We start from the raw sequence: 26,218 nt of genomic DNA, 5'->3' as shown, positions 1-26,218 counted from the left end.
AGAGTAGTGTATAGTGTGGTAGAGTAGTGTATAGTGTACAGGGTGGTAGAGTAGTGTATAGTGTGGTAGAGTAGTGTATAGTGTGGTAGAGTAGTGTATAGGGTGGTAGAGTAGTGTATAGGTAGAGAGTAGTGTATAGGGTGGTAGAGTAGTGTACAGGGTGGTAGAGTAGTGTATAGTGTACAGGGTGGTAGAGTAGTGTACAGGGTGGTAGAGTAGTGTATAGTGTGGTAGAGTAGTGTATAGGGTGGTTAAATAGGGTACTCACAGTCGAGCCAGAGCCTCATTCTTCTGGAACAGCAGTTCAGGGAGCTGAGTGAGACGGTTCCTGTTCAGACGACTGTTCAGAAGGACAGAACATATTAGAAACCAGACTCTCTCTCTCTGTGTGTGTCTGTGTCTGTGTGTCTGTGTGTGTGTGTGTGTGTGTGTGTGTGTGTGTGTGTGTGTGTGTGCTCACAGTCTCTCCAGTTCCTTCAGATCATCAAATGCTCCTCTCTCAATGTTGCTTATCTGGTTCTCCATCAGGTGACTGAAGAGAATGAGAGAAGGATGGAGAGAATGGATGGAAGAGAGTGGGAGGAAGGATGGAGGAAGAGAGTGGGAGGAAGGATGGAGGAAGAGAGTGGGAGGAAGGATGGAGGAAGAGAGTGGGAGGAAGGATGGAGGAAGAGAGTGGGAGGAAGTATGGAGGAAGAGAAGGATGGAGGAAGAGTGGGAGGAAGGATGGAGGAAGAGAGAGGGAGGAAGGATGGAGGAAGAGAGTGGGAGGAAGGATGGAGGAAGAGAGAGGGAGGAAGGATGGAGGAAGAGAGTGGGAGGAAGGATGGAGGAAGAGAGAGGGGGAGGATGGATGGAGGAAGAGATGGAGGGAGGAAGGATGGAGGAAGAGAGTGGGAGGAAGGATGGAGGAAGAGAGTGGGAGGAAGGATGGAGGAAGAGAGAGGGAGGAAGGATGGAGGAAGAGAGTGGGAGGAAGGATGGAGGAAGAGAGAGGGAGGAAGGATGGAGGAAGAGAGAGGGAGGAAGGATGGAGGAAGAGAGTGGGAGGAAGGATGGAGGAAGAGAGGGAGGAAGGATGGAGGAAGAGAGAGGGAGGAAGGATGGAGGAAGAGAGAGGAGGAAGGATGGAGGAAGAGAGAGGGAGGAAGGATGGAGGAAGAGAGAGGGAGGAAGGATGGAGGAAGAGAGAGGGAGGAAGGATGGAGGAAGAGAGTGGGAGGAAGGATGGAGGAAGAGAGAGGGAGGAAGGATGGAGGAAGAGAGTGGGAGGAAGGATGGAGGAAGAGAGTGGGAGGAAGGATGGAGGAAGAGAGTGGGAGGAAGAGGAAGGATGGAGGAAGGATGGAGGAGGAAGAGGGAGGAAGGAGGAAGAGAGAGGGAGGAAGGATGGAGGAAGAGAGGGGAGGAAGGATGGAGGAAGAGAGAGGGAGGAAGGATGGAGGAAGAGAGAGGGAGGAAGGATGGAGGAAGAGAGAGGGAGGAAGGATGGAGGAAGAGAGAGGAGGAAGGATGGAGGAAGAGAGGAGAGGAAGGATGGAGGAAGAGAGAGGGAGGAAGGATGGAGGAAGAGGAAGGATGGAGGAAGGGAGGAAGGATAGAGGAAGAGAGAGGGAGGAAGGATGGAGGAAGAGAGAGGGAGGAAGGATGGAGGAAGAGAGGGAGAGGGAGGAAGGATGGAGGAAGATGAGGAAGAGAGGGGAGGAGGATGGAGGAAAGGATGGAGGGGAGGAAGGATAGAGGAAGAGAGAGGGAGGAAGGATAGAGGAAGAGAGAGGGAGGAAGGATGGAGGAAGAGAGAGGGAGGAAGGATGGAGGAAGAAGATGGAGGAAGGAGGGAGGAAGGAAGAGGAAGAGAGAGAGAGGAAGGATGGAGGAAGAGAGAGGGAGGAAGGATGGAGGAGGAAGAGAGGGAGAGGAAGGATAGAGGAAGAGAGAGGGAGGAAGGATGGAGGAAGAGAGAGGGAGGAAGGATGGAGGAAGAGAGAGGGAGGAAGGATGGAGGAAGAGAGAGGGAGGAAGGATGGAGGAAGAGAGGAGATGGGAGGAAGGATGGAGGAAGAGAGAGGGAGGAAGGATGGAGGAAGAGAGGGGAGGAAGGATGGAGGAAGAAGAGAGGGGAGGAAGGATAGAGGAAGAGAGAGGGAGGAAGGATGGAGGAAGAGAGAGGGAGGAAGGATGGAGGAAGAGAGAGGGAGGAAGGATGGAGGAAGAGAGAGGGAGGAAGGATGGAGGAAGAGAGAGGGAGGAAGGATGGAGGAAGAGAGAGGGAGGAAGGATGGAGGAAGAGAGGGGAGGAAAGGATGGAGGATGGAGGAAGAGAGTGGGAGGAAGGATGGAGGAAGAGAGAGGGAGGAAGGATGGAGGAAGAGAGTGGGAGGAAGGATGGAGGAAGAGAGAGGGAGGAAGGATGGAGGAAGAGGAGGATAAAGAGGTAGAAGAAAAAAGAGCAATTAATGATTGACCATATTTTATGGATCTCAACACAGCCCAAACAACATGTTAACGTAACGTATGACTTCTACCTGCTGTCTACACGGGTCAACACTTCATACTTCATCTCCCTGACAGCATCCAGTCTGACAACTGTCTGGACAGACACAGGGACAGACACAGGGACAGACACAGGGACAGACACAGGCACAGACACAGGGACAGACACAGGGACAGACACAGGGACAGACACAGGCACAGACACAGGGACAGACACAGGGACAGACACAGGGACAGACACAGGGACAGACACAGGGACAGACACAGGGACAAGACGGTAACTAACCCAAGGAGATGTGATTAGTAACTATTAGTTTCACATTGAGGGTTTTAACCCACTATCACACACATACGTTGTGTACAGCTAACCTTGTGGGGACACACAATTCAGTCTCATTCAAAATCCTATTTTCCCTAACCTTACCCTGACTTTAACTGAAAAACCTAACCTTAACTCCTAACCTTTAACCTAATTCTAACCTTAACCCCCTAGAAATAGCATTTGATCTTGTGGAATCAAATGTCCCAGTTGGTCAAATATTTGTTTGTTTTCTATTCTGGTCCCCACAGGATTAGTTAAACAAGTCCACACACACACACACACACACACACACACACACACACACACACACACACACACACACACACACACACACACACACACACACACACACACACACACACACACACACACACACACACACACACACACACACACACACACACACACACACACACACACACACACTGTCAGACAGACGGTTGTCTATGTCGAAAACTGTGTCAGTCTAACACAGCAACCTGAGACAACCAATCCCCTACCTTCCCTGGGGTATTGTGGTTCCACCCCAGCTTCACGGTATCTGTAAGAGCAGATGGGAGGCCTGTGTGTTCTGTTGGTAAAGTCAGTCAGTTGCTCTGCCAGCGGTGTAATAAACACTCAATGTGTATGACAACCTCTGTATTAAAGCTGAGATCTGCAGAAGGTGAAACATGTATGTACCCTTGTACAAGGCGCCTAACCCTAATTGCTCCTCATTAAATCACTACACCCTGGTAATCACTACACCCTGGTAATCACTACACTGTGGTAATCACTACACCGTGGTAAAATCACTACACCGTGGTAAAATCACTACACCCTGGTAATCACTACACCGTGGTAAACACTACACCGTGGTAAAATCACTACACCGTGGTAAAATCACTTCACTGTGGTAATCACTACACCCTGGTAATCACTACACTGTGGTAATCACTACACCGTGGTAAAATCACTACACCGTGGTAATCACTACACCGTGGTAAAATCACTACACCGTGGTAAAATCACTACACCGTGGTAATCACTACACTGTGGTAATCACTACACCGTGGTAAAATCACTACACCCTGGTAATCACTACACCCTGGTAATCACTACACTGTGGTAAAATCACTACACCGTGGTAAAATCACTACACCCTGGTAATAACTACACTGTGATAAAATCACTACACCCTGGTAATCACTACACTGTGGTAAAGTCACTTCACTGTGATACAATCACTACACCGTGGTAATCACTACAACCTGGTAATCACTACACTGTGGTAAAGTCACTTCACTGTGATACAATCACTACACCGTGGTAATCACTACAACCTGGTAATCACTACACTGTGGTAAAGTCACTTCACTGTGATACAATCACTACACCGTGGTAAAATCACTTCACTGTGATACAATCACTACACCGTGGTAAAATCACTTCACTGTGGTAATCACTACACCGTGGTAATCACTACACCGTGGTAAAATCACTACACCGTGGTAAAATCACTACACCGTGGTAAAATCACTTCACTGTGGTAATCACTACACCGTGGTAATCACTACACCGTGGTAAAATCACTACACCATGGTAAAATCACTACTCCGTGGTAATCACTACACTGTGGTAATCACTACACCGTGGTAAAATCACTACACCCTGGTAATCACTACACCCTGGTAATCACTACACTGTGGTAAAATCACTACACCGTGGTAAAATCACTACACCCTGGTAATAACTACACTGTGATAAAATCACTACACCCTGGTAATCACTACACTGTGGTAAAGTCACTTCACTGTGATACAATCACTACACCGTGGTAATCACTACACCGTGGTAATCACTACACCCTGGTAATCACTACACTGTGGTAAAGTCACTTCACTGTGATACAATCACTACACCGTGGTAAAATCACTTCACTGTGGTAATCACTACACCGTGGTAATCACTACACCGTGGTAAAATCACTACACCGTGGTAATCACTACACCCTGGTAATCACTACACCCTGGTAATCACTACACCCTGGTAATCACTACACTGTGGTAATCACTTCACTGTGATAAAATCACTACACCGTGGTAATCACTTCACCGTGAATAAAATCACTACACTGTGGTAAAATCACTACACTGTGGTACAATCACTACACCGTGGTAATCACTTCACTGTGGTAAAATCACTACACCGTGGTAATCACTACAATGTGATAAAATCACTACACCCTGGTAATCACTACACTGTGGTAATCACTACACTGTGGTAAAATCACTACACCGTGGTAATCACTACACCCTGGTAATCACTACACTGTGATAAAATCACTACACCGTGGTAATCACTACACTGTGGTAATCACTTCACTGTGATAAAATCACTACACCCTGTAATCACTTCAATGTAATCACTACACTGTGGTAAAATCACTTCACTGTGATACAATCACTACACCGTGGTAATCACTACACTGTGATACAATCACTACACCGTGGTAATCACTTCACTGTGATAAAATCACTACACCCTGGTAAAATCACTTCAATGTGATAAAATCACTACACCGTGGTAATCACTACACCGTGGTAATCACTACACCGTGGTAATCACTACACCGTGGTAATCACTACACCCTGGTAATCACTACACCCTGGTAATCACTACACCCTGGTAATCACTACACTGTGGTAATCACTTCACTGTGATAAAATCACTACACCCTGGTAATCACTTCAATGTGATAAAATCACTACACTGTGGTAAAATCACTTCACTGTGATACAATCACTACACCGTGGTAATCACTTCACTGTGATAAAATCACTACACCCTGGTAATCACTTCAATGTGATAAAATCACTACACCCTGGTAATCACTACACTGTGGTAAAGTCACTTCACTGTGATAAAATCACTACACCGTGGTAATCACTACACCCTGGTAATCACTACACCCTGGTAATCACTACACCGTGGTAATCACTACACTGTGGTAATCACTTCACTGTGATAAAATCACTACACCCTGGTAATCACTTCAATGTGATAAAATCACTACACTGTGGTAAAATCACTTCACTGTGATACAATCACTACACCGTGGTAATCACTTCACTGTGATACAATCACTACACCGTGGTAATCACTTCACTGTGATAAAATCACTACACCCTGGTAATCACTTCAATGTGATAAAATCACTACACCGTGGTAATCACCACACCGTGGTAATCACTACACCGTGGTAATCACTACACCGTGGTAATCACTACACCCTGGTAATCACTACACCCTGGTAATCACTACACCCTGGTAATCACTTCACTGTGGATAGAGCAGCTTTCTATGGACCAGGAAAGCTAGTTGTTTAAACTTTATATACTTGATGGACATACAAGTGTAAGCCACGAGATCCAACTGACATTTTGCAGGTGGGGAGCGAGAGGGGGGTTGGCTTGAAGCACTGGGCATCATGATATGTTTCAAGTTTGCACAAGTACAGTGAAATGCCCTTCTCCTGCTTGGACTTTCCCAACAGTGCAGTAATCAATAGGATGTGTATATAATGTGTTTAGGACATTAGTAGTAGACCTGTCATTACTTCACCAGAAAGTATTCAGAACCTTCACATTTTGTTACGTTACAGCCTGAAGGACAACCATCTCTGTAGCCCTCCACCAACCAGACCTTTATGGTAGAGTGGCCAGACAGAAGGACAACCATCTCTGTAGCCCTCCACCAATCAGGCCTTTATGGTAGAGTGGCCTGACAGAAGGACAACCATCTCTGGAGCCCTCCACCAATCAGACCTTTATGGTAGAGTGGCCTGACAGAAGGACAACCATCTCTGTAGCCCTCCACCAATCAGGCCTTTATGGTAGAGTGGCCTGACAGAAGGACAACCATCTCTGTAGCCCTCCACCAACCAGACCTTTATGGTAGAGTGGCCTGACAGAAGGACAACCATCTCTGTAGCCCTCCACCAACCAGACCTTTATGGTAGAGTGGCCTGACAGAAGGACAACCATCTCTGGAGCCCTCCACCAATCAGGCCTTTATGGTAGAGTGGCCTGACAGAAGGACAACCATCTCTGGAGCCCTCCACCAATCAGGCCTTTATGGTAGAGTGGCCTGACAGAAGGACAACCATCTCTGTAGCCCTCCACCAATCAGGCCTTTATGGTAGAGTGGCCTGACAGAAGGACAACCATCTCTGGAGCCCTCCACCAACCAGACCTTTATGGTAGAGTGGCCTGACAGAAGGACAACCATCTCTGGAGCCCTCCACCAACCAGACCTTTATGGTAGAGTGGCCAGACAGAAGGACAACCATCTCCGCAGCCCTCCACCAATCAGGCCTTTATGGTAGAGTGGCCAGACAGAAGGACAACCATCTCTGGAGCCCTCCACCAATCAGACCTTTATGGTAGAGTGGCCAGACAGATGGACAACCATCTCCGCAGCCCTCCACCAATCAGGCCTTTATGGTAGAGTGGCCAGACAGAAGGACAACCATCTCTGTAGCCCTCCACCAATCAGGCCTTTATGGTAGAGTGGCCAGACAGAAGGACAACCATCTCTGCAGCCCTCCACCAATCAGGCCTTTATGGTAGAGTGGCCAGACAGAAGCCACTCCTCAGTAAAAGGCACATGAAAGCCCGCTTGGAGTTTTCCAAAAGGCACCTAAAGATTAAACAAGATTCTATGTTCTGATGAAACCAAGATTGAACTCTTTGGCCTGAATGCAAAGCGTCATGTCTGGAGGAAACCTGGCACCATCCCTATGGTGAAGCATTGCGGTGGCAGCATCATGCTGTGGGGATGTTTTTCAGCGGCAGGAACTGGAAGACTAGTCAGGATTGAGGGGAAGATGAACAGAGCAAAGAACAGAGAGATCCTTGATGAAAACCTGCTCCAGAGTGCTCAGGACCTCAGACTGGGGCGAAGGTGTGCCTTATACACCGCAGGAGTGGCTTCAGGACAATTCTCTGAATGTCTTTGTGCGGCCGAGCCAGTGCACAGTCATGAACCCGATCGAACATCTCTGGAGAGACCTGAAAATAGCTGTGCAGCGATGCTCCCCATCCAACCTGACAGAGCTTGAGAGGATCTGCAGAGAAGAATGGGAGAAACTTCCCTGTATACAGGTGTGGCAAGCTTGTAGTGTCACACCCAAGGCTGTAATCGCTGCCAGAGGTGCTTCAACAAAGTACTGAGGGTCTGAATACTTATGTAAATGTTATATTTAATTTAAAAAATTATCCATTTGCAAAAAAATAAATGTAAACCTGTTTTTGCTGTGTCATTATGGGGTGTGCAGATTGCTGAGAATATAGTTTAAAAAAAATCAATTTTAGAATAAGGCTGTAATGTAACAAAGTCAAGGGGTCTGAATACTTTCACACAACACATCTTACCCTGTTGAAGTTAATGAAGCCCATGTGTAATGTGATACCTGTATCCTTAAGCCTAGAAAACATACCGGCAGGCAGACACTGGAAGGAGGTGTTTCTGAGCGACAGAGGGACTGCTTTGCATTGGCACTTTGCTTGTGTTTCATGTGGGACAAAAACATTATCTCAACCTAAAAAAAGTCATTAACCGGTTCTCATGCTTTTAAATAATGGTTCTGTTCCGGACCACTAGAGATCACTTTGGCTCCCGGTTCTGTTTCCGTTCCTTGAAAAATGTCATTATTTCCCGATTCTGTTCCTTGAACCAGTTCCAACTCCTGGTAACAGTAATATTGAGTGTAGTAAGACCTCACTGAGGTGAATAGTAGTGTAGTGAGGGACGGGACTTACAGAACTCTGAGGTGTTTGAGGCCAGAGAAGTCTGTCTTGCTGATGGTCGTCAGGTTGTTCCCATTTAGATCACTGGATGAGAGGAAAAAAACACACAGAATATTAGCAAACATGTTGGTCAAGATTGAACTCTTTGGCCTGAATGCCAAGCGTCATGTTTGAAGGAAACCTAGCACCATCCCTACGGTGAAGAATGGTGGTGGCACTCCCCAAAACTCCCCAAATACAGGTGTGCCAAGCTTGTAGCGTCATACCCAAGAAGACCTGAGGCTGTAATCGCTGCCAAAGGTGCTTCAACAAAGTAATGAGCAAAGGGTCTGAATACTTATGTAAATGTGATATTTCATTTTCTTTGCAAACATTTCTAAAAACCTGTTTTTGCTTTGTCACTATGGAGGAAAAAAACGTTTTAATCCATTTTAGAATAAGGCTGGAACGTAACAAAATGTGGAAAAAGTCAAGGGGTCTGAATACAATCCGAATGCACTGTAAACACAATAATACTATACTCTATCTCCTTTATCTAGGACTGGCCTTAGCTACAGGTAGAGCAGACTGGTTTCAGCGACAGTTCAGAATACACGACAGAAGTCAGTCTCTCTCTCTCCTTCTAGCTGTCTCAATCGCTCTCCTTCCCTCCCGCTCTCATTCACACACAGACACAGGTGCTGTGTGACAGGGGAGCTGCAAATGTGTTGGTGTTGTCTTGCCTGGGGCTACAACGTCTCTTTCAAACACCCACACAGTGTCCTCAGAGCAGCAGCCCACAGGGGTGCTGATTGGATGCAGCAGGCGGTCAACCAATCGCAGGGTGGTTTTATTAAGCCACAGCAGGTTGACTGGCACAAAACAGGAATTAACAGCTCCTCTCCAGAGGACAATCTGCTTGTGTCCCAAATGGCACCACTTTTGACTAGAGCTCTGGTCAAAAGTAGTGGACTATATAGGGAATAGGGAGCAGCAGTAGGATGAGATGTGTCATTGGTAAGCATCTGTGGCTATGTCATCACAAATAACCTGACAGCATGATCTCAACCTAAAGTTTCTGAGAGTCTGAGGAATCCAATGTGAGAAAACACAGAGAATCCTGGTTAAACCAGACAATGCTATTCTCACCATTGTTCTACTTCATGGTGAGCTGCAGCGTTCAGTCTAAGAGAACCGTAGCTTGCTATCAAACATCCTTGGTTATTGATCAACCAGGTCGCTCAACATCCACTGAAATTCGACGTCCGTCCAGGTCCCCAGGTCGTCGGGAGATGCCTTCATACCCCGCCACTAGGGGCAACGCTGAGCTCTATTACCACCAAGTAGGCTTGGGTTTTGCTAGGGAATTGTGGACAGGGATGGCAGATGGGCGGAAGCCACGAGCTCCAGCTCAAGAGGGTTGAACGTTCAATCCCTGTACAAGGCACTTGTTATTTATTGTTTTGTTTTAACCCAAAACCTGAACCCTTACCTTAACCATTCACACTGAATGCCTACACTTAACCTTCAAAACCTGAACCCTTACCTTAACCATTCAGACTGAATGCCTAAACTTACCCTTCAAAACCTGAACCCTTACCTTAACCATTCAGACTGAATGCCTAAACTTACCCTTCAAAACCTGAACCCTTACCTTAACCATTCAGACTGAATGCCTACACTTAACCTTCAAAACCTGAACCCTTACCTTAACCATTCAGACTGAATGCCTAAACTTACAAAACCTGAACCCTTACCTTAACCATTCAGACTGAATGCCTACACTTAACCTTCAAAACCTGAACCCTTACCTTAACCATTCAGACTGAATGCCTAAACTTAACCTTCAAAACCTGAACCCTTACCTTAACCATTCAGAGTGAATGCCTAAACTTAACCTTCAAAACCTGAACCCTTACCTTAACCATTCAGAATGAATGCCTAAACATAACCTTCAAAATGTTAGGTTTATGGACAAACGTCGGGATTCTGCAGTGAGTCTGTGAGCATGCTGGTCACAAGAAAGAGCGGTCGATTTCGGATGTTTGAAAAGGTCCTAAGGACGTCGATACTTAACCATTTGAGTTGTTTGTGTTTTAACCCTGTAACCAAATCAAATCAAATCTTACTGCTCACACACACACACGGTTAGCAGATGTTAATGCAGTGTAGCGAAATGCTTCTAGTTCCGACAGTGCAGTAATATCTAACAAGTAATCTAACAAGTCCCCAGCAGCTACCTAATACACAAAAACCTAAAGGGGTGAATGAGAATATGTACATATAAGTGAGATTTCCTGGGGTAACAATGTAAGAAATATTACATAAAACAACTAAATACTGCATTGTTTCCTAAGAACTCGAAGCGAGGCAACCATCTCCACTCTGAAGTAATGGGTGAAAAATCGACGTTCATCCGTTTAAGGCAAAGTCTGAAGTGAAACTATGAGATCAGGTTGCAGGCAGGGCTGTGAGAGCTTGTTGTTTAGACAGGGTTATTATATTTTGAGATTTCTGGAATTCCATTTTTCCCCATTTTTTTTTGGGGGGGTGGAAATTCTTCCGCAACCCCATTTTCAAATCAGTCGCGACCCCTAGTTTGGGAACCGCTGCTTTACAATATGACCTCATTGTCTTTGGTTTAATTGACAGCCAGATAGGAGAAGATGATGTCACCTTTCCCACAGGGCTCTGTGGTGAGAGCCTGTAAGACGGTGTGTGTGCGGTATCAGGTTGCTGTACTACAGTAAAGAGTGAGGTAGAGGATGACCTTGTCTGGCCCAAAGAGCAGTATAACGTGTGTGTGAGTGAGAGAGTGAGAGAGAGTGCAAGTGAGAGAGTGAGAGTGAGAGTGAGAGTGAGAGAGAGAGAGAGAGAGAGAGAGAGAGACACTGGTTTCGGTGTGTGATCTTGACCCAGACTTCACCCATGGAGCAGTGAGAGAAATGCTGAACGGTTTGAGAAAGAGAAAGAGATGTGGAATTACAGGGGGTCTATAATCCCTCTCATGATGTGTGTGAAATTGCTCTGACAGTGAGTGGACCTGGGCACCAGAAGAAGGTTGTGTTTGACCTATATACTGTATAAGTACACACACAATGTTCTCTTCCTAGTGTTTCAGAGAGCAACTCCAACATCATCCCTAGAGAGACACTTGTAATTGTGTCACTGTTACAAACAAGGAGGCTGTATTTACAACAACTGAAATCACTGATGTGGTTTCCCAGGTTACGTGACTGGAGCTTGGAGAAGAGTCTTAGCTAACAGGGTCCTGGAAAAAAAGAGAGCGAGAGCGAGTAGGTCCTAATGACGTCGAGAGAGAGAGAGATGACGGATAGGAGGGGGAGATGAACACACACACACCTTGTGTGCTGATGAGATGTGGATAATTGGGTTTTGTGGAGCATGGAGAGGTCAGGGGTCAGGGAAGCCTGAAGTAGAGAGAAACTTCACCAGACAAAGGCTTGTTACAGCAGAACGCGTCTTACACACTTACACAGCGCAACACACACAGTACACATTGACACATTCATCCTTCCAGCCACCTGCACACTCTCTCTCCCTCACACACACACACACACACACACAGCAAATTACTCCGCAATAGCAGCTTCAGTGGGCAGTCAAGCAGCACAAGTTCCACTCAAGTTCCCCCTTATTAGCTGGGCTATGGAAGGAAAGGCCACAGAGAGAGAGAAAAAGATAGACAGATGAAAAAAGAGAGAGAGAGAGAGAGAGAGAGAGAGAAAGAGAGAGAGAGAGAGAGAGAGAGAGAGAGAGAGAGAGAGAGAGAGAGAGAGAGAGAGAGAGAGCGATGGAGAGAGAGAGAGAGAGAGAGAGAGAGAGAGAGAGAGCGATGGAAAGAGATATATGGCATTATAAAATCAATGTACACAAACAACAAATGTGAAGTTCAAATTGACAATAAAACTAACACATTTCTTTCCACAGGGCCGTGGGGTGAGACAGGGATGCAGCTTGAGCCCCACATACATTTGAAGTCATAAGTTTACATACACCTTAGCCAAATACATTTAAACTCAGTTTTTCACAATTCCTCACATTTAATCAGAGTAAAAAAGTTAGGATCACAACTTTATTTTAAGAACTTGAAATGTCAGAATAATAGTAGAGAGAATGATTTCCAGTGGGTCAGAAGTTTACATACACTCAATTAGTATCTGGTAGCATTGCCTTTAAATTGTTTAACTTGGGTCAAACGTTTCGGTAGCCTTCCACAAGCTTCTCACAATAAGTTGGGTGAATTTTGGCCCATTCTTCCAGACATAGCTGGTGTAACTGATTCAGGTTTGTAGTCCTCCTTGTTCTGCCCACATATTTTCTATAGGATTGAGGTCAGGGGCTTTGTGATGGCCACTCCAATACCTTGACTTTGTTGTCCTTAAGCCGTTTTGCCACAACTTTGGAAGTATGCTTGGGGTCATTGTCCACTCGGAAGACCCATTTGCGACCAAGGTTTAACTTCCTGACATATGTCTTGAGATGTTGCTTCAATATATCCACATAATTTTCCTACCTCATGATGCCATCTATTTTGTGAAGTGCACCAGTCCCTCCTGTAGCAAAGCACCCCCAAAACATGATGCTGCCACCCCCGTGCTTCACCAAACATAACGATGGTCATTATGGCCAAACAGTTCTATTTTTGTTTCATCAGACCAGAGGACATTTCTCCAAAAAGTACAATCTTTGTCCCCATGTGTAGTTGCAAACCGTAGTCTGGCTTTTTTCATGGCGGTGTTGGAGCAGTGGCTTCTTCCTTGCTGAGCGGCCTTTCAGGTTATGTCGATATAGGGCTCATTTTACTGTGATTTTACTGTGACTTTACTGTGACTATTTACTTTGACTATTGAACATGTTTCCTCCAGCATCTTCACAAGGTCCTTTCTGTTGTTCTGGGATTTATTTGCACTTTTTGCACCAAAGTACATTCATCTCTAGGAGACAGAACGCATCTCCTTCCTGAGTGGTATGATGGCAGCGTGGTCCCATGGTGTTTATACAGTACTTGCATACTATTGTTTGTGCAGATGAACGTGGTACCTTCAGGTGTTTGGAAATTGCTCCCAAGGATGAACCAGACTTGTGAAGGTCTCAAATTTCTTTTCTGAGGTCTTGGCTGATTTCTTTTGATTTTCCCATGATGTCAAGCAAAGAGGCACTGAGTTTGAAGGTAGGTCTTGAAATACATCCACAGGTACACCTCCAATTGACTCAAATGATGTCAATTAGCCGATCAGAAGCTTCTAAAGCCATGACATAATTTTCTGGAATTTTCCAAGCTGTTTAAAAGCACAGTCAACTTAGTGTATGTAAACTTCTGACCCACTGGAATTGTGATACAGTAAATTATAAGTGAAATAATCTGTCTGTAAAGAATTGTTGGAAAAATGACTTGTGTCATGCACAAAGTAGATGTCCTAAACGACTCGCCAAAACTATAGTTTGTTAACAAGAAATTTGTGGAGTGATTAAAAACGAGTTTTAATGACTCCAACAGAAGTGTATGTAAACTTCTGACTTGATCTGTATATATCAACAAATTGGCAAAGACACTAGAACAGTCTGCAGCACCCGGCCTCACCCTATTAGAATCTGAAGTCAAATGTCTACCGTTTGCTGATGATCTGGTGCTTCTGTTCCCAACCAAGGAGGAACTACAGCAGCACCTAGATCTTCTGCACAGATTCTGTCCCCAACCAAGGAGGGCCTACAGCAGCACCTAGATCTTCTGCACAGATTCTGTCCCCAACCAAGGAGGGCCTACAGCAGCACCTAGATCTTCTGCCCAGATTCTGTCAGACCTGGACCCAGAAAGCAAATCTCAGTAAGACAAAGAGCACACAACAAACTATACCTACTGTACCTCGGCCTAAACATCAGCGCCACGGGTAACTTTCACAAAGCTGTGAACGATCTGAGAGACGATCTGAGAGACAAGGCAAGAAGGGCCTTCTATGCCATCAAAAGGAACATATAATTCGACATCCCAATTAGGATCTGGCTAAAAATACTTGAATCAGTTATAGAACCCATTGCCATTTATGGTTGTGAGGTCTGGGGTCCGCTTACCAACCAAGAATTCACAAAACGTGACAAACACCAAATTGAGACTATGCATGCAGACTTCTGCAAAAACATCCTCTGTGTAGAACGTAAAACACCAAATAATGCAGAGAAGAATTAGTCCGATACCCGCTAATTAACAAAAAGTTGTTAAATTCTGCAACCACCTAAAAGGAAGTGATTCCCAAACCTTCCATAACAAAGCCATCACCTACCGAGAGATGAACCTAGAGAAGAGTCCCCTAAGCAAGCTGGTCCTGGGGCTCTGTTCACAAATGCAAACACACCCCACAGAGCCACAGGACAGCAACTCTATTAGACCCAACCAAATCATGAGAAAACTAAAAGATAATTACTGGATACATTGGAAAGAATTGACCAAAAAACAGAGAACTGGAATCTGTCTCAGGGAAGCTCGTCATCCTCACCAAGGTCTTGATCCGACTGCAGTTCGATGCAGCGTTGTGAACAGAGTGTCCCATGGTGGCGGTGGGGTTATGGTATGGGCAGGCATAAGCTACGGAGAACAAGCACAATTATATTTTAATCGATGGCAATTTGAATTCACAGAGATGAGATCCTGAGGCCCATTGTCGTGCCATTCATCTGCCGTCATCACCTCATGTTTCAGCACGGCCCCGTGTCGCAAGGATCTATACACAATGTCCCAGTTCTTCCATGGCTTTCATACCAGACGTCACCCATTGAGCATGTTTGGGATGCTCTGGATGGACGTGTACGACAGAGTGTTCCAGTTCAAGCCAATATCCAACAACTTTGCACAGCCATTGAATAGGAGTCGGACAACATTCCACAGGCCACAATCAACAGCCTGATCAACTCTATGTGAAGGAGATGTGTCGCGCTGCATGAGGCAAATGGTCACACCAGACACTGACTGGTTTTCTGATCCACACCCCTACCCTTTTTTAAGGTATCTGTGACCAACAGATGCATATCTGTATTCCCAGTGATGTGAAATCCATAGATTAATGCCTTTATATGAACTCAGTCAAATCTTTGAAATTGTTGCATGTTGTGTTTACATTTTTGTGCATTCTACAACAAACACAAAATAAATTTGACAATAAATAGAATACCTGAATTCCTACTAAAATCCCTGAGCTCCATTATTTGTCCGTGCCAGTAAAATGTGCTAATATTCAGTCAATATCTGATGGATTTTTAAAATCCGGTTTCACGAGCGCCCAGATGCTAGATTGATTAGTGGATTAAAACGAGTTGTCTGCACTGATTGGCCACACATGGGTCCTCTGCAGTGTGTGTGCGTGGGTGTGTGTGTGTGTGTGTGTGTGTGCGTGGATGTGTGTGTGTGTGCATGGGTGCGTGTGTGTGTCCATGTGTATTACCATCAATCTTCAAGATAAACACAATGAACTAACTGTTAATGTGTTATCTCTGTGGTTGTCTCTCCTTCAATGGTCTGTGATGTGTGTCAGATGCAGCAAGTCACAGCTGCTCCTAAATACACTGGAACTACATGGAGCAGCTGCATAATCATTCTGCTGTTAGCACACTGACTAAACACACACACACGATGATTACAGGAGACAGTCGAAATTGAGATCTGTCATACTTGAGTAAAAGTAAAGATACTTTAACAGAAAATGAAAAAACAAGTTAAAAAGTAAAAGCAAAAGTCACCCAGTAAAATACAACTTGAGTAAAAGTCTAAAAGTATTTGGTTTTAAATATACTTAAGTATCAAAAGTAAATGTAATTGCTAAAATGTATAAGTCTAAATGATTTGAAATTCCTTATATTAATCAAACCAGACGGGTCTATTTTCTTGTTTTTTTTTAAATGGATAGCCAGGGGCACACTCCAACATTCAGATATCATTTACAAATGAAGCATCTGTGTTTAATGAGTCTGCCAGATCAGGTAGGTATGACCAGGGATGTTCTCTTGATAAGTGTGACAATTGGACAATTTTCCTGTCCTGCTAAGCACAAAAAATATAACTAGTACTTTTGGATGTCAGGGAAAATGTATGGAGTAAAAAGTACATTTTTTTTTTAGGAATGTAATGAAGTAAAAGTAAGTACAGATACCCATAAAAACGACTTAAGTAGTACTTTTTACTTAAGTACTTTACACCACAGGGATAGAGTGAGCGTCTAAGAAGTCATGTGACGGAGTGGAGCCAGAGGTATCAGCCCCCCACGGCGTCTCATCTCTGTCTAATCTATTTCCCTTTATCTCTCTTACCCCCTGCTAGCCGCCACCGCGCGCTAACCGCTAATCCACTCTTGGCCGGGTTGACGATACAGCGGCACGGTGAAAACATGGGAAGCCATTCATTTTGAATGGAAGGAAAGCGAGAGAAGCAGAGTGGGCGGGGTACTGTTTGGTGAAGTGAGCATGGTTGAGGGAGCTGAACGGAGTGGGACAAAAGTTAGGGAAAGCTTCATTCTATGCAATTCCTCCGCGATATCTCGGCGCGAGTGACCAATCGAAGCTTACTATAGCCTCCACCCCCTACTGGATTGGCTTGCAGCGGCTGTTGATATGTAGCACTACTTAGCATGCTTGCTAGCTTGTTAGCACCCACGTGAGGGCGAAGCTAATGTGGCGAGGAGAGTTACCGCTGTATAGTTAACCTCGGCCGTCAAACCTGTTTAGCAGCTCCGCCAACAGCCAGAGCAGATAACACATACTAACATCACTTCTGGCCCCTAAATGAACACCCAAACCAAATAACACATACTAACATCACTTCTAGCCCCTAAATGAACACCCAAACCAAATAACACATACTAACATCACATCTGGCCCCTAAATGAACACCCAAACCAAATAACACATACTAACATCACTTCTAGCCCCTAAATGAACACCCAAACCAAATAACACATACTAACATCACTTCTAGCCCCTAAATGAACACACAAACTCAAAAACACAAATGCACATGTATGAACACACAGAGAGCCAAGTGTCTATACATCAGAAAAACACAGACAGATAAATAAAAGACAGAGACATCTCAGAGTCACTACAGAAACATAGACACACACACACACATACATACATACATACACACACAGTGTGTGTTTTCCGTCTGGTGTGTGTGACTGCCGCCGGTGGCTCCAAGCCTTACAGAGATTTGTTTGGGTTTAAACTTCCAGGAGCTGAACAGAGATCCCCTTCTCTGATATCAAACACACACACAAACCGGAGGGATTTATTTAAGTTTCCCATAGTGGAGAAGGACAGGGGTCCAAGTCTCAGACTCAGAGTGGGGGTCCATGAGCTCTGACCTCTTAATGACATTACAATAAGCTGGTGTCAACACACAAACACTACAAGAAATCCCATTAGCTAGAGCAGACACTCTCTGTTAATAATACTGTAGTCCTTAACAAGAGGTAGAGAGAAATGGTCCCACTTTATAGAAAATGTCCAAAAACCTACAGCAGACACACTGGGATAGTCCTACAGTAGACACACTGGGATAGTCCTATAGTAGACACACTGGGATAGTCCTACAGTAGACACACTGGGATAGTCCTACAGTAGACACACTGGGATAGTCCTACAGTAGACACACTGGGATAGTCCTACAGTAGACACACTGGGATAGTCCTACAGTAGACACACTGGGATAGTCCTATAGTAGACACACTGGGATAGTCCTACAGTAGACACACTGGGATAGTCCTATAGTAGACACACTGGGATAGTCACACTGGGATAGTCCCACAGTAGACACACTGGGATAGTCCCACAGTAGACACACTGGGATAGTCCTACAGTAGACACACTGGGATAGTCCTACAGTAGACACACTGGGATAGTCCTACCGAAGACACACTGGGATAGTCCCACAGTAGACACACTGGGATAGTCCTACAGTAGACACACCGGGATAGTCCTACAGTAGACACACTGGGATAGTCCTACAGTAGACACACCGGGATAGTCCCACAGTAGACACACTGGGATAGTCCTACAGTAGACACACTGGGATAGTCCTACAGTAGACACACTGGGATAGTCCTACAGTAGACACACTGGGATAGTCCCACAGTAGACACACTGGGATAGTCCTACAGTAGACACACTGGGATAGTCCCACAGTAGACACACTGGGATAGTCCCACAGTAGACACACTGGGATAGTCCCACAGTAGACACACTGGGATAGTCCCACAGTAGACACACTGGGATAGTCCTACAGTAGACACACTGGGATAGTCCTACAGTAGACACACTGGGATAGTCCCACAGTAGACACACCGGGATAGTCCCACAGTAGACACACCGGGATAGTCCTACAGTAGACACACTGGGATAGTCCTACAGTAGACACACTGGGATAGTCCTACAGAAGACACACTGGGATAGTCCTACAGTAGACACACTGGGATAGTCCTACAGTAGACACACTGGGATAGTCCTACAGTAGACACACTGGGATAGTCCTACAGTAGACACACTGGGATAGTCATACAGTAGACACACTGGGATAGTCCTACAGTAGACACACTGGGATAGTCCTACAGTAGACACACTGGGATAGTCCTACAGTAGACACACTGGGATAGTCCTACAGTAGACACACTGGGATAGTCCTACAGTAGACACACTGGGATAGTCCCACAGTAGACACACTGGGATAGTCACACTGGGATAGTCCTACAGTAGACACACTGGGATAGTCCTACAGTAGACACACTGGGATAGTCACACTGGGATAGTCCTACAGTAGACACACTGGGATAGTCCCACAGTAGACACACTGTGATAGTCCCACAGTAGACACACTGGGATAGTCCTACAGTAGACACACTGGGATAGTCCTACAGTAGACACACTGGGATAGTCCCACAGTAGACACACTGGGATAGTCCCACAGTAGACACACTGGGATAGTCCCACAGTAGACACACTGGGATAGTCCTACAGTAGACACACTGGGATAGTCCCACAGTAGACACACCGGGATAGTCCTACAGTAGACACACTGGGATAGTCCTACAGTAGACACACTGGGATAGTCCTACAGTAGACACACTGGGGTAGTCCTACAGTAGACACACTGGGATAGTCCTACGGAAGACACACTGGGATAGTCCCACAGTAGACACAATGGGATAGTCCCACAGTAGACACACCGGGATAGTCCTACAGTAGACACACTGGGATAGTCCCACAGTAGACACACTGGGATAGTCCTACAGTAGACACACTGGGATAGTCACACAAGGATAGTCCCACAGTAGACACACTGGGATAGTCACACTAGGATAGTCCCACAGTAGACACACTGGGATAGTCACACTGGGATAGTCCCACAGTAGACACACTGGGATAGTCACACTGGGATAGTCCCACAGTAGACACACTGGGATAGTCACACTGGGATAGTCCCACAGTAGACACACTGGAATAGTCACACTGGGATAGTCCCACAGTAGACACACTGGGATAGTCACACTAGGATAGTCCCACAGTAGACACACTGGGATAGTCACACTGGGATAGTCCCACAGTAGACACACTGGGATAGTCCTACAGTAGTCAGGGAAAGCCCAACAGTAGTCAGGGAAAGCCCAACAGTAGTCAGGGAAAGCCCTACAGTAGTCAGGGAAAGCCCTACAGTTGTCAGGGAAAGCCCTACAGTAGTCAGGGAAAGCCCTACAGTAGTCAGGGAAAGCCCTACAGTAGTCAGGGAAAGCCCTACAGTTGTCAGGGAAAGCCCTACAGTAGTCAGGGAAAGCCCTACAGTAGTCAGGGAAAGCCCTACAGTTGTCAGGGAAAGCCCAACAGTAGTCAGGGAAAGCCCTACAGTAGTCAGGGAAAGCCCTACAGTTGTCAGGGAAAGCCCAACAGTAGTCAGGGAAAGCCCTACAGTAGTCAGGGAAAGCCCTACAGTTGTCAGTGAAAGCCCTACAGTCGTCAGGGAAAGCCAGGACTCTGACATAATGAAGATCTTCTCAAATAAATGTGTGTGTAATAGTTAGATATTTCTAAATTACAGCAGATGTGTCATTCTGTTTTGCATGTCTGACTACAATACCAACCATCTATAATATATACCCCACTTGAACCTAACAATACCAACCCTCTATAATATCTACCCCACTTGAACCTCACAATACCAACCCTCTATAATATCTACCCCACTTGAACCCCACAATACCAACCCTCTATAATATCTACCCCACTTGAACCCCACAATACCAACCCTCTATAATATCTACCCCACTTGAACCCCACAATACCAACCCTCTATAATATCTACCCCACTTGAACCCCACAATACCAACCCTCTATAATATCTACCCCACTTGAACCTAACAATACCAACCCTCTATAATATCTACCCCACTTGAACCTAACAATACCAACCCTCTAGAATATATACCCCACTTGAACCTCACAATACCAACCCTCTATAATATCTACCCCACTTGAACCCCACAATAAGGTTCAGTTTAGGTCCCATTTCAAATCAAACCAGCCTTTTGTTGTCAGCACTGCTTTGTTCAAAGTTGGAAGCATATTGCCGGCTGGTATGGACAATATTGTCCCCCTCCCTCCCTCCACCTCACCCCTCCACCCCACTCAAATAACGGTTCCCGGGAGCCCAGGGCGTTAGCCATTTTTCACCGTTGCCTTGACAATACCCCAGGGAGTGGGGAGGAATATTGTTTGACTGGTGGAGTTACCATGATGAATCACCCTCTTATTGCCCCGGGACCCCACGGGACCCCATGTGTGTGTGTGTGTGTGTGTGTGTGTGTGTGTGTGTGTGTGTGTGTGAGAAGGAGAGAGAGTTAGTGTGTGTGTGTGTTCCCAATCTACCTCCCTGACACACAGATCACTTTACACTTGACATGCTAATTATCAGACAAGAGGTTTAACATACCCCATCCTGTAATGACCTACTACTACTACTACTAGACTGACCCGTATTCACAACGCTTCTCACAACAAGACTGCTGATCTAGGATCAGTTTGGCTTTTCAGGTCATAATGAATAAGAGTTGAAACCTGATCCTTGATCAGCACTGCTAGATGAACCCTGGTTCAGTTCTGTTGGAGATTGAACCAACTATCAGACAACGACATGACTATGGCTGTCGTGGATGTACTGAGCTACTGTATTAGGGGATATCTTGTAGCTGGATCACCAACCCCCTTAGAGACCACAGTGTCACCGGCACATAGTCTAACCTCCTCTGACTGTAGTCTAGTGGGTCAGGTCTTCATGCATGGCTAGACGAGGACAGGTGTTTGTATCTGACACAGGTCAGCTACTGTATCACTGAACAACACATCAGTGTTTCTGAATCCTGGTCCCGGGTACACAATGGGGGGGCAGATTGTTTTGGTTTTCCCCTAGCACTACACATCTGATTCCACGAATCAACTCATCATCAAACCTCTGATTCGTGGATTCAGGTGTGTAGTGCTGCTAGCGGAAAAACTCAAACGCGACCCCCGGGATGAAGAACCTCTGGAATACAGTCATCACACTATGACATCATCATAGTTGTGATTCCGCTACAGAGAGAGGAATAGGGCACTGTGTCTACAATACCCACTCAGAGGCTTCACTGACCCACAGACACACACTGCCCCCTGGGACCATTAATAATTCACACACATGCACTCCAGACCTGAGACAGACAGTACATGATGTTAAGCCTCCCCAAGATCCCAACCCTCACACACACCAAGAGGGACACAAACAAACACACAGAAGGAGGGGGAGAGAGTGAGTGAGAGTGACACAGAGAGACAGAGTGTGAGTGAGAGAGGGAGAGGAATGAGCCTGACTGTGTGTTCAGCTAGTGTGATTGGTGGGCATTGAGTAAGTGCACTAGGGCAGTGGTTCTCCAACCTCTCCTCACGGACCCTCAGACGCTTCACCCTTCTGTTGTAGCCCTGAACTATCTCACCTGATTTACCTAGTCGACGGTCTGATGATTAGTTGAATCAGCGGTGCTCTGGAATAGATTTAAAAAAACAAGGAACGACTTGGGGGTCCCTGAGGAGAGGTTGGAGAACCCCTGCACAAGGGTTGACAGTACATGGGGTGACTCTAGCTGGATATTACTGGTGTTGTAGACTATAGTAGAGAGTCTCTAGCTGGATATTACTGGTGTTGTAGACTATAGTAGAGAGTCTCTAGCTGGATATTACTGGTGTTGTAGACTATAGTAGAGAGTCTCTAGCTGGATATTACTGGTGTTGTAGACTATAGTAGAGAGAGTCTCTAGCTGGATATTACTGGTGTTGTAGACTATAGTAGAGAGTCTCTAGCTGGATATTACTGGTGTTGTAGACTATAGTAGAGAGAGTCTCTAGCTGGATATTACTGGTGTTGTAGACTATAGTAGAGAGGGTCTAGCTGGATATTACTGGTGTTGAAGACTATAGTAGAGAGTCTCTAGCTGGATATTACTGGTGTTGTAGACTATAGTAGAGAGTCTCTAGCTGGATATTACTGGTGTTGTAGACTATAGTAGAGAGTCTCTAGCTGGATATTACTGGTGTTGTAGACTATAGTAGAGAGTCTCTAGCTGGATATTACTGGTGTTGTAGACTATAGTAGAGAGTCTCTAGCTGGATATTACTGGTGTTGTAGACTATAGTAGAGAGTCTCTAGCTGGATATTACTGGTGTTGTAGACTATAGTAGAGAGTCTCTAGCTGGATATTACTGGTGTAGACTATAGTAGAGAGTCTCTAGCTGGATATTACTGGTGTTGTAGACTATAGTAGAGAGTCTCTAGCTGGATATTACTGGTGTTGTAGACTATAGTAGAGAGTCTCTAGCTGGATATTACTGGTGTTGTAGACTATAGTAGAGAGTCTCTAGCTGGATATTACTGGTGTTGTAGACTATAGTAGAGAGTCTCTAGCTGGATATTACTGGTGTTGTAGACTATAGTAGAGAGAGTCTCTAGCTGGATATTATTGGTGTTGTAGACTATAGTAGAGAGTCTCTAGCTGGATATTACTGGTGTTGTAGACTATAGTAGAGAGTCTCTAGCTGGATATTACTGGTGTTGTAGACTATAGTAGAGAGAGTCTCTAGATGGATATTACTGGTGTTGTAGACTATAGTAGAGAGTCTCTAGCTGGATATTACTGGTGTTGTAGACTATAGTAGAGAGTCTCTAGCTGGATATTACTGGTGTTGTAGACTATAGTAGAGAGTCTCTAGCTGGATATTACTGGTGTTGTAGACTATAGTAGAGAGTCTCTAGCTGGATATTACTGGTGTTGTAGACTATAGTAGAGAGAGTCTCTAGCTGGATATTACTGGTGTTGTAGACTATAGTAGAGAGTCTCTAGCTGGATATTACTGGTGTTGTAGACTATAGTAGAAAGTCTCTAGCTGGATATTACTGGTGTAGTAGACTATAGAGATAGTCTCTAGCTGGATATTACTGGTGTTGTAGACTATAGTAGAGAGAGTCTCTAGCTGGATATTACTGGTGTTGTAGACTATAGAGAGAGTCTGGTCAAAAGTAGTGCACTAAATAGGGAATAGAGTGCAATTTGGGATGCTGACTATATAAGGGACAAGGGGTCAAGTGGAAAGGCACTGGTATTGTTACAACCCTGAGCTGAGTGTGTTTGAAGTTAACCAGACTGGCATACACCATGACATGATATGCCACACAGGAACCCACACACACACAGGCAATAAGTCACATTGATAGTTTGTTACACACACTACGACACGCTCATAACCAGGAACACACACACTACGACATGCTCATAACCAGGAACACACACACCCCGCCAGTACTCACAGTCTCTCTGTGCTCCTGGGGATATTCTTGGGGATGTTCCGGACCCCCAGGCCGTGGCAGTCCACCGTGGCTCCCACACAGGTACACAGAGAAGGGCATGCCTCCACCCCGCCAGCCCCCACCAGGCACCCCCACAGCAGCAGCCACAGCCCAGCCCGGGCCACACCAACGTGGTCTAGCCTGGCTCCACAGCCCCCTGACCCGGCTCCAGCCATGGATCTCCTTGGCATGTCCATCCTCTCCTCCAGCCCCAAAGCACCAGCAACCAGAGACAAGGCTCCTCCACCTCAACCCCACTCAGGGCTCCAGAGACCTGGGTTACTGCGGCTAGCAAGATCCCCTGACCAGAGACCAAGTGGAGGGTTGACAATGGTCCAAATGTTCCTAATGGAAAAGGGAAGATCAGAAAACCACCTTGTAGAAAGAGAGAGGTGAAGTAGTCAGTCCTCAGATGACCGGTCACTGATACTTCATCCCAGCCTGGCTTTAAAACCAGACGTTCTCTTTATTATCTGGTTTAGACCTCTGTCCAAAAAGCTTTCCTTCTTTCTATCTCTCTCTCGTGCTCTCGTCTTCTTGGTTCTGCTCCCCCTCTCTCTCCTCTCTGCTGTACAGTACTCCTCTTCCCTTCAGCTTTCATTGACTCATTGTGCTCTCTGCCTGTAGAAGAGGGAACAGTGAACGACCAAAAAAAAGGACTCTCACCCTCCCTCTCTCTCAGCAATCATCCATCAAAAGGTTCTACAAATAATAGCTGAGACTCCTCCCACACAACACCCCCCCAAGCCACACACACACAGGCACACACCTCCCAGAACCCTGTGTGAACTCACATCCATTCTTTCTCTCCTGGCAGCAGCAGTAGTAGTGAGAGAGACTTCCAGTGACAGTAGCCGCTCTCCCTTCCTGTGCTGCCTGCTTTTGGTCTCCTCCCCTGGGGGGAACACAGCCCGAGGCTGCATGGGCCTGGATGTAGAGGGGGGAATATCCTACTCTCTCAATTATCTCTATTTTTCCTCTCCCATGGAATGGTGGCTTCGATAAACGTTTCATGTAGTTAACTGTATAAATGATTTGTATTACTGTATTTAGTTACTGTATTGCAGGATTGGAAAGTGGTCGGCTTCTTTTGACTGGCACCAATGGATGCTCCCTGCTGGACAAAGAGCCTGCTTTTAATTCAGAATAATGATCATGAGTCTTTGAAATTCAAACAAGGGGACAGGTTTTTAATTTAGTGTGTATATAACTACCAGATACCAAACCCTCTAGAATTCAATATTACATATATGATTCTGTCTTTTTCTCTAGCATGGAATTCTCTATTATGTTAGTCCCTCCCATGGTCTGTAGTCTGTTTGATTTCACAAGGCTACTCTCCTCTCACACGCATAAACAAACACAGTAAACTTTATCGAATACAAACTGGCCGCGAGTAAAACGCGCCACAGCGGCTCTATTGTGCATGATGAATAGAATGAGTCACTGCACCCAGACCGACAACAAAAGAGAGAACCTCGATGTTTACATGCGCGGGAAGGACCCCCGTTTGAGCTCCTAATACAAATTAGGTTTCTGAGTGCGCGGGGACGCCGGTGGGTCGCTTTTCATTTCATCAGAGGCGCGTCTGAATTGATCGCGCGCTGGAAGGGGAGCAGATGCGACGCCAAGGGGCGCAAGGTAGAGCGCGCAGAGAGCCTTGATGTGCGCTAGGTTCAATCTTACTGCGTTTCCGCTTCGCTCGGCAGA

The 26,218-nt window shown here is 45.7% G+C and overlaps 1 protein-coding gene across 1 annotated transcript; it reads right to left on the bottom strand.

Moving 5' to 3' along the window:
* Nucleotides 1-264: 264 nt before the first annotated feature.
* LOC135560330 (slit homolog 2 protein-like) lies at nt 265-25,134 on the bottom strand. Its single transcript, XM_065002198.1, has 4 exons — nt 24,470-25,134; nt 8,617-8,688; nt 461-532; nt 265-340 (listed from the first exon to the last, which is right to left on the bottom strand). The coding sequence occupies exons 1-4, from the start codon at nt 24,703-24,705 to the stop codon at nt 265-267; spliced, it is 456 nt and encodes a 151-aa protein (XP_064858270.1). The 5' UTR covers nt 24,706-25,134.
* Between the last annotated feature and the right edge of the window lie 1,084 nt (nt 25,135-26,218).

Source organism: Oncorhynchus nerka, linkage group LG15 (genome assembly GCF_034236695.1).
Source record: "Oncorhynchus nerka isolate Pitt River linkage group LG15, Oner_Uvic_2.0, whole genome shotgun sequence".
NCBI classification, from domain to species: domain Eukaryota; kingdom Metazoa; phylum Chordata; class Actinopteri; order Salmoniformes; family Salmonidae; genus Oncorhynchus; species Oncorhynchus nerka.
Note: the sequence above shows the minus strand (reverse complement) of the source record. Positions and strands in the feature narration are given on the sequence as shown.

Bases quoted from the DNA above. Each gene is read 5' to 3' on its own strand.
- LOC135560330 (XM_065002198.1), bottom strand. From the start codon at position 24,705: ATGGACATGCCAAGGAGATCCATGGCTGGAGCCGGGTCAGGGGGCTGT. The intron at 8,689-24,469 runs GTGAGTACTGGC...CCTCTCATCCAG, and splicing joins CCCAGGAGCACAGAGAGACT to TGATCTAAATGGGAACAACC. The intron at 533-8,616 runs GTAAGTCCCGTC...CATTCTCTTCAG, and splicing joins CTCAAACACCTCAGAGTTCT to TCACCTGATGGAGAACCAGA.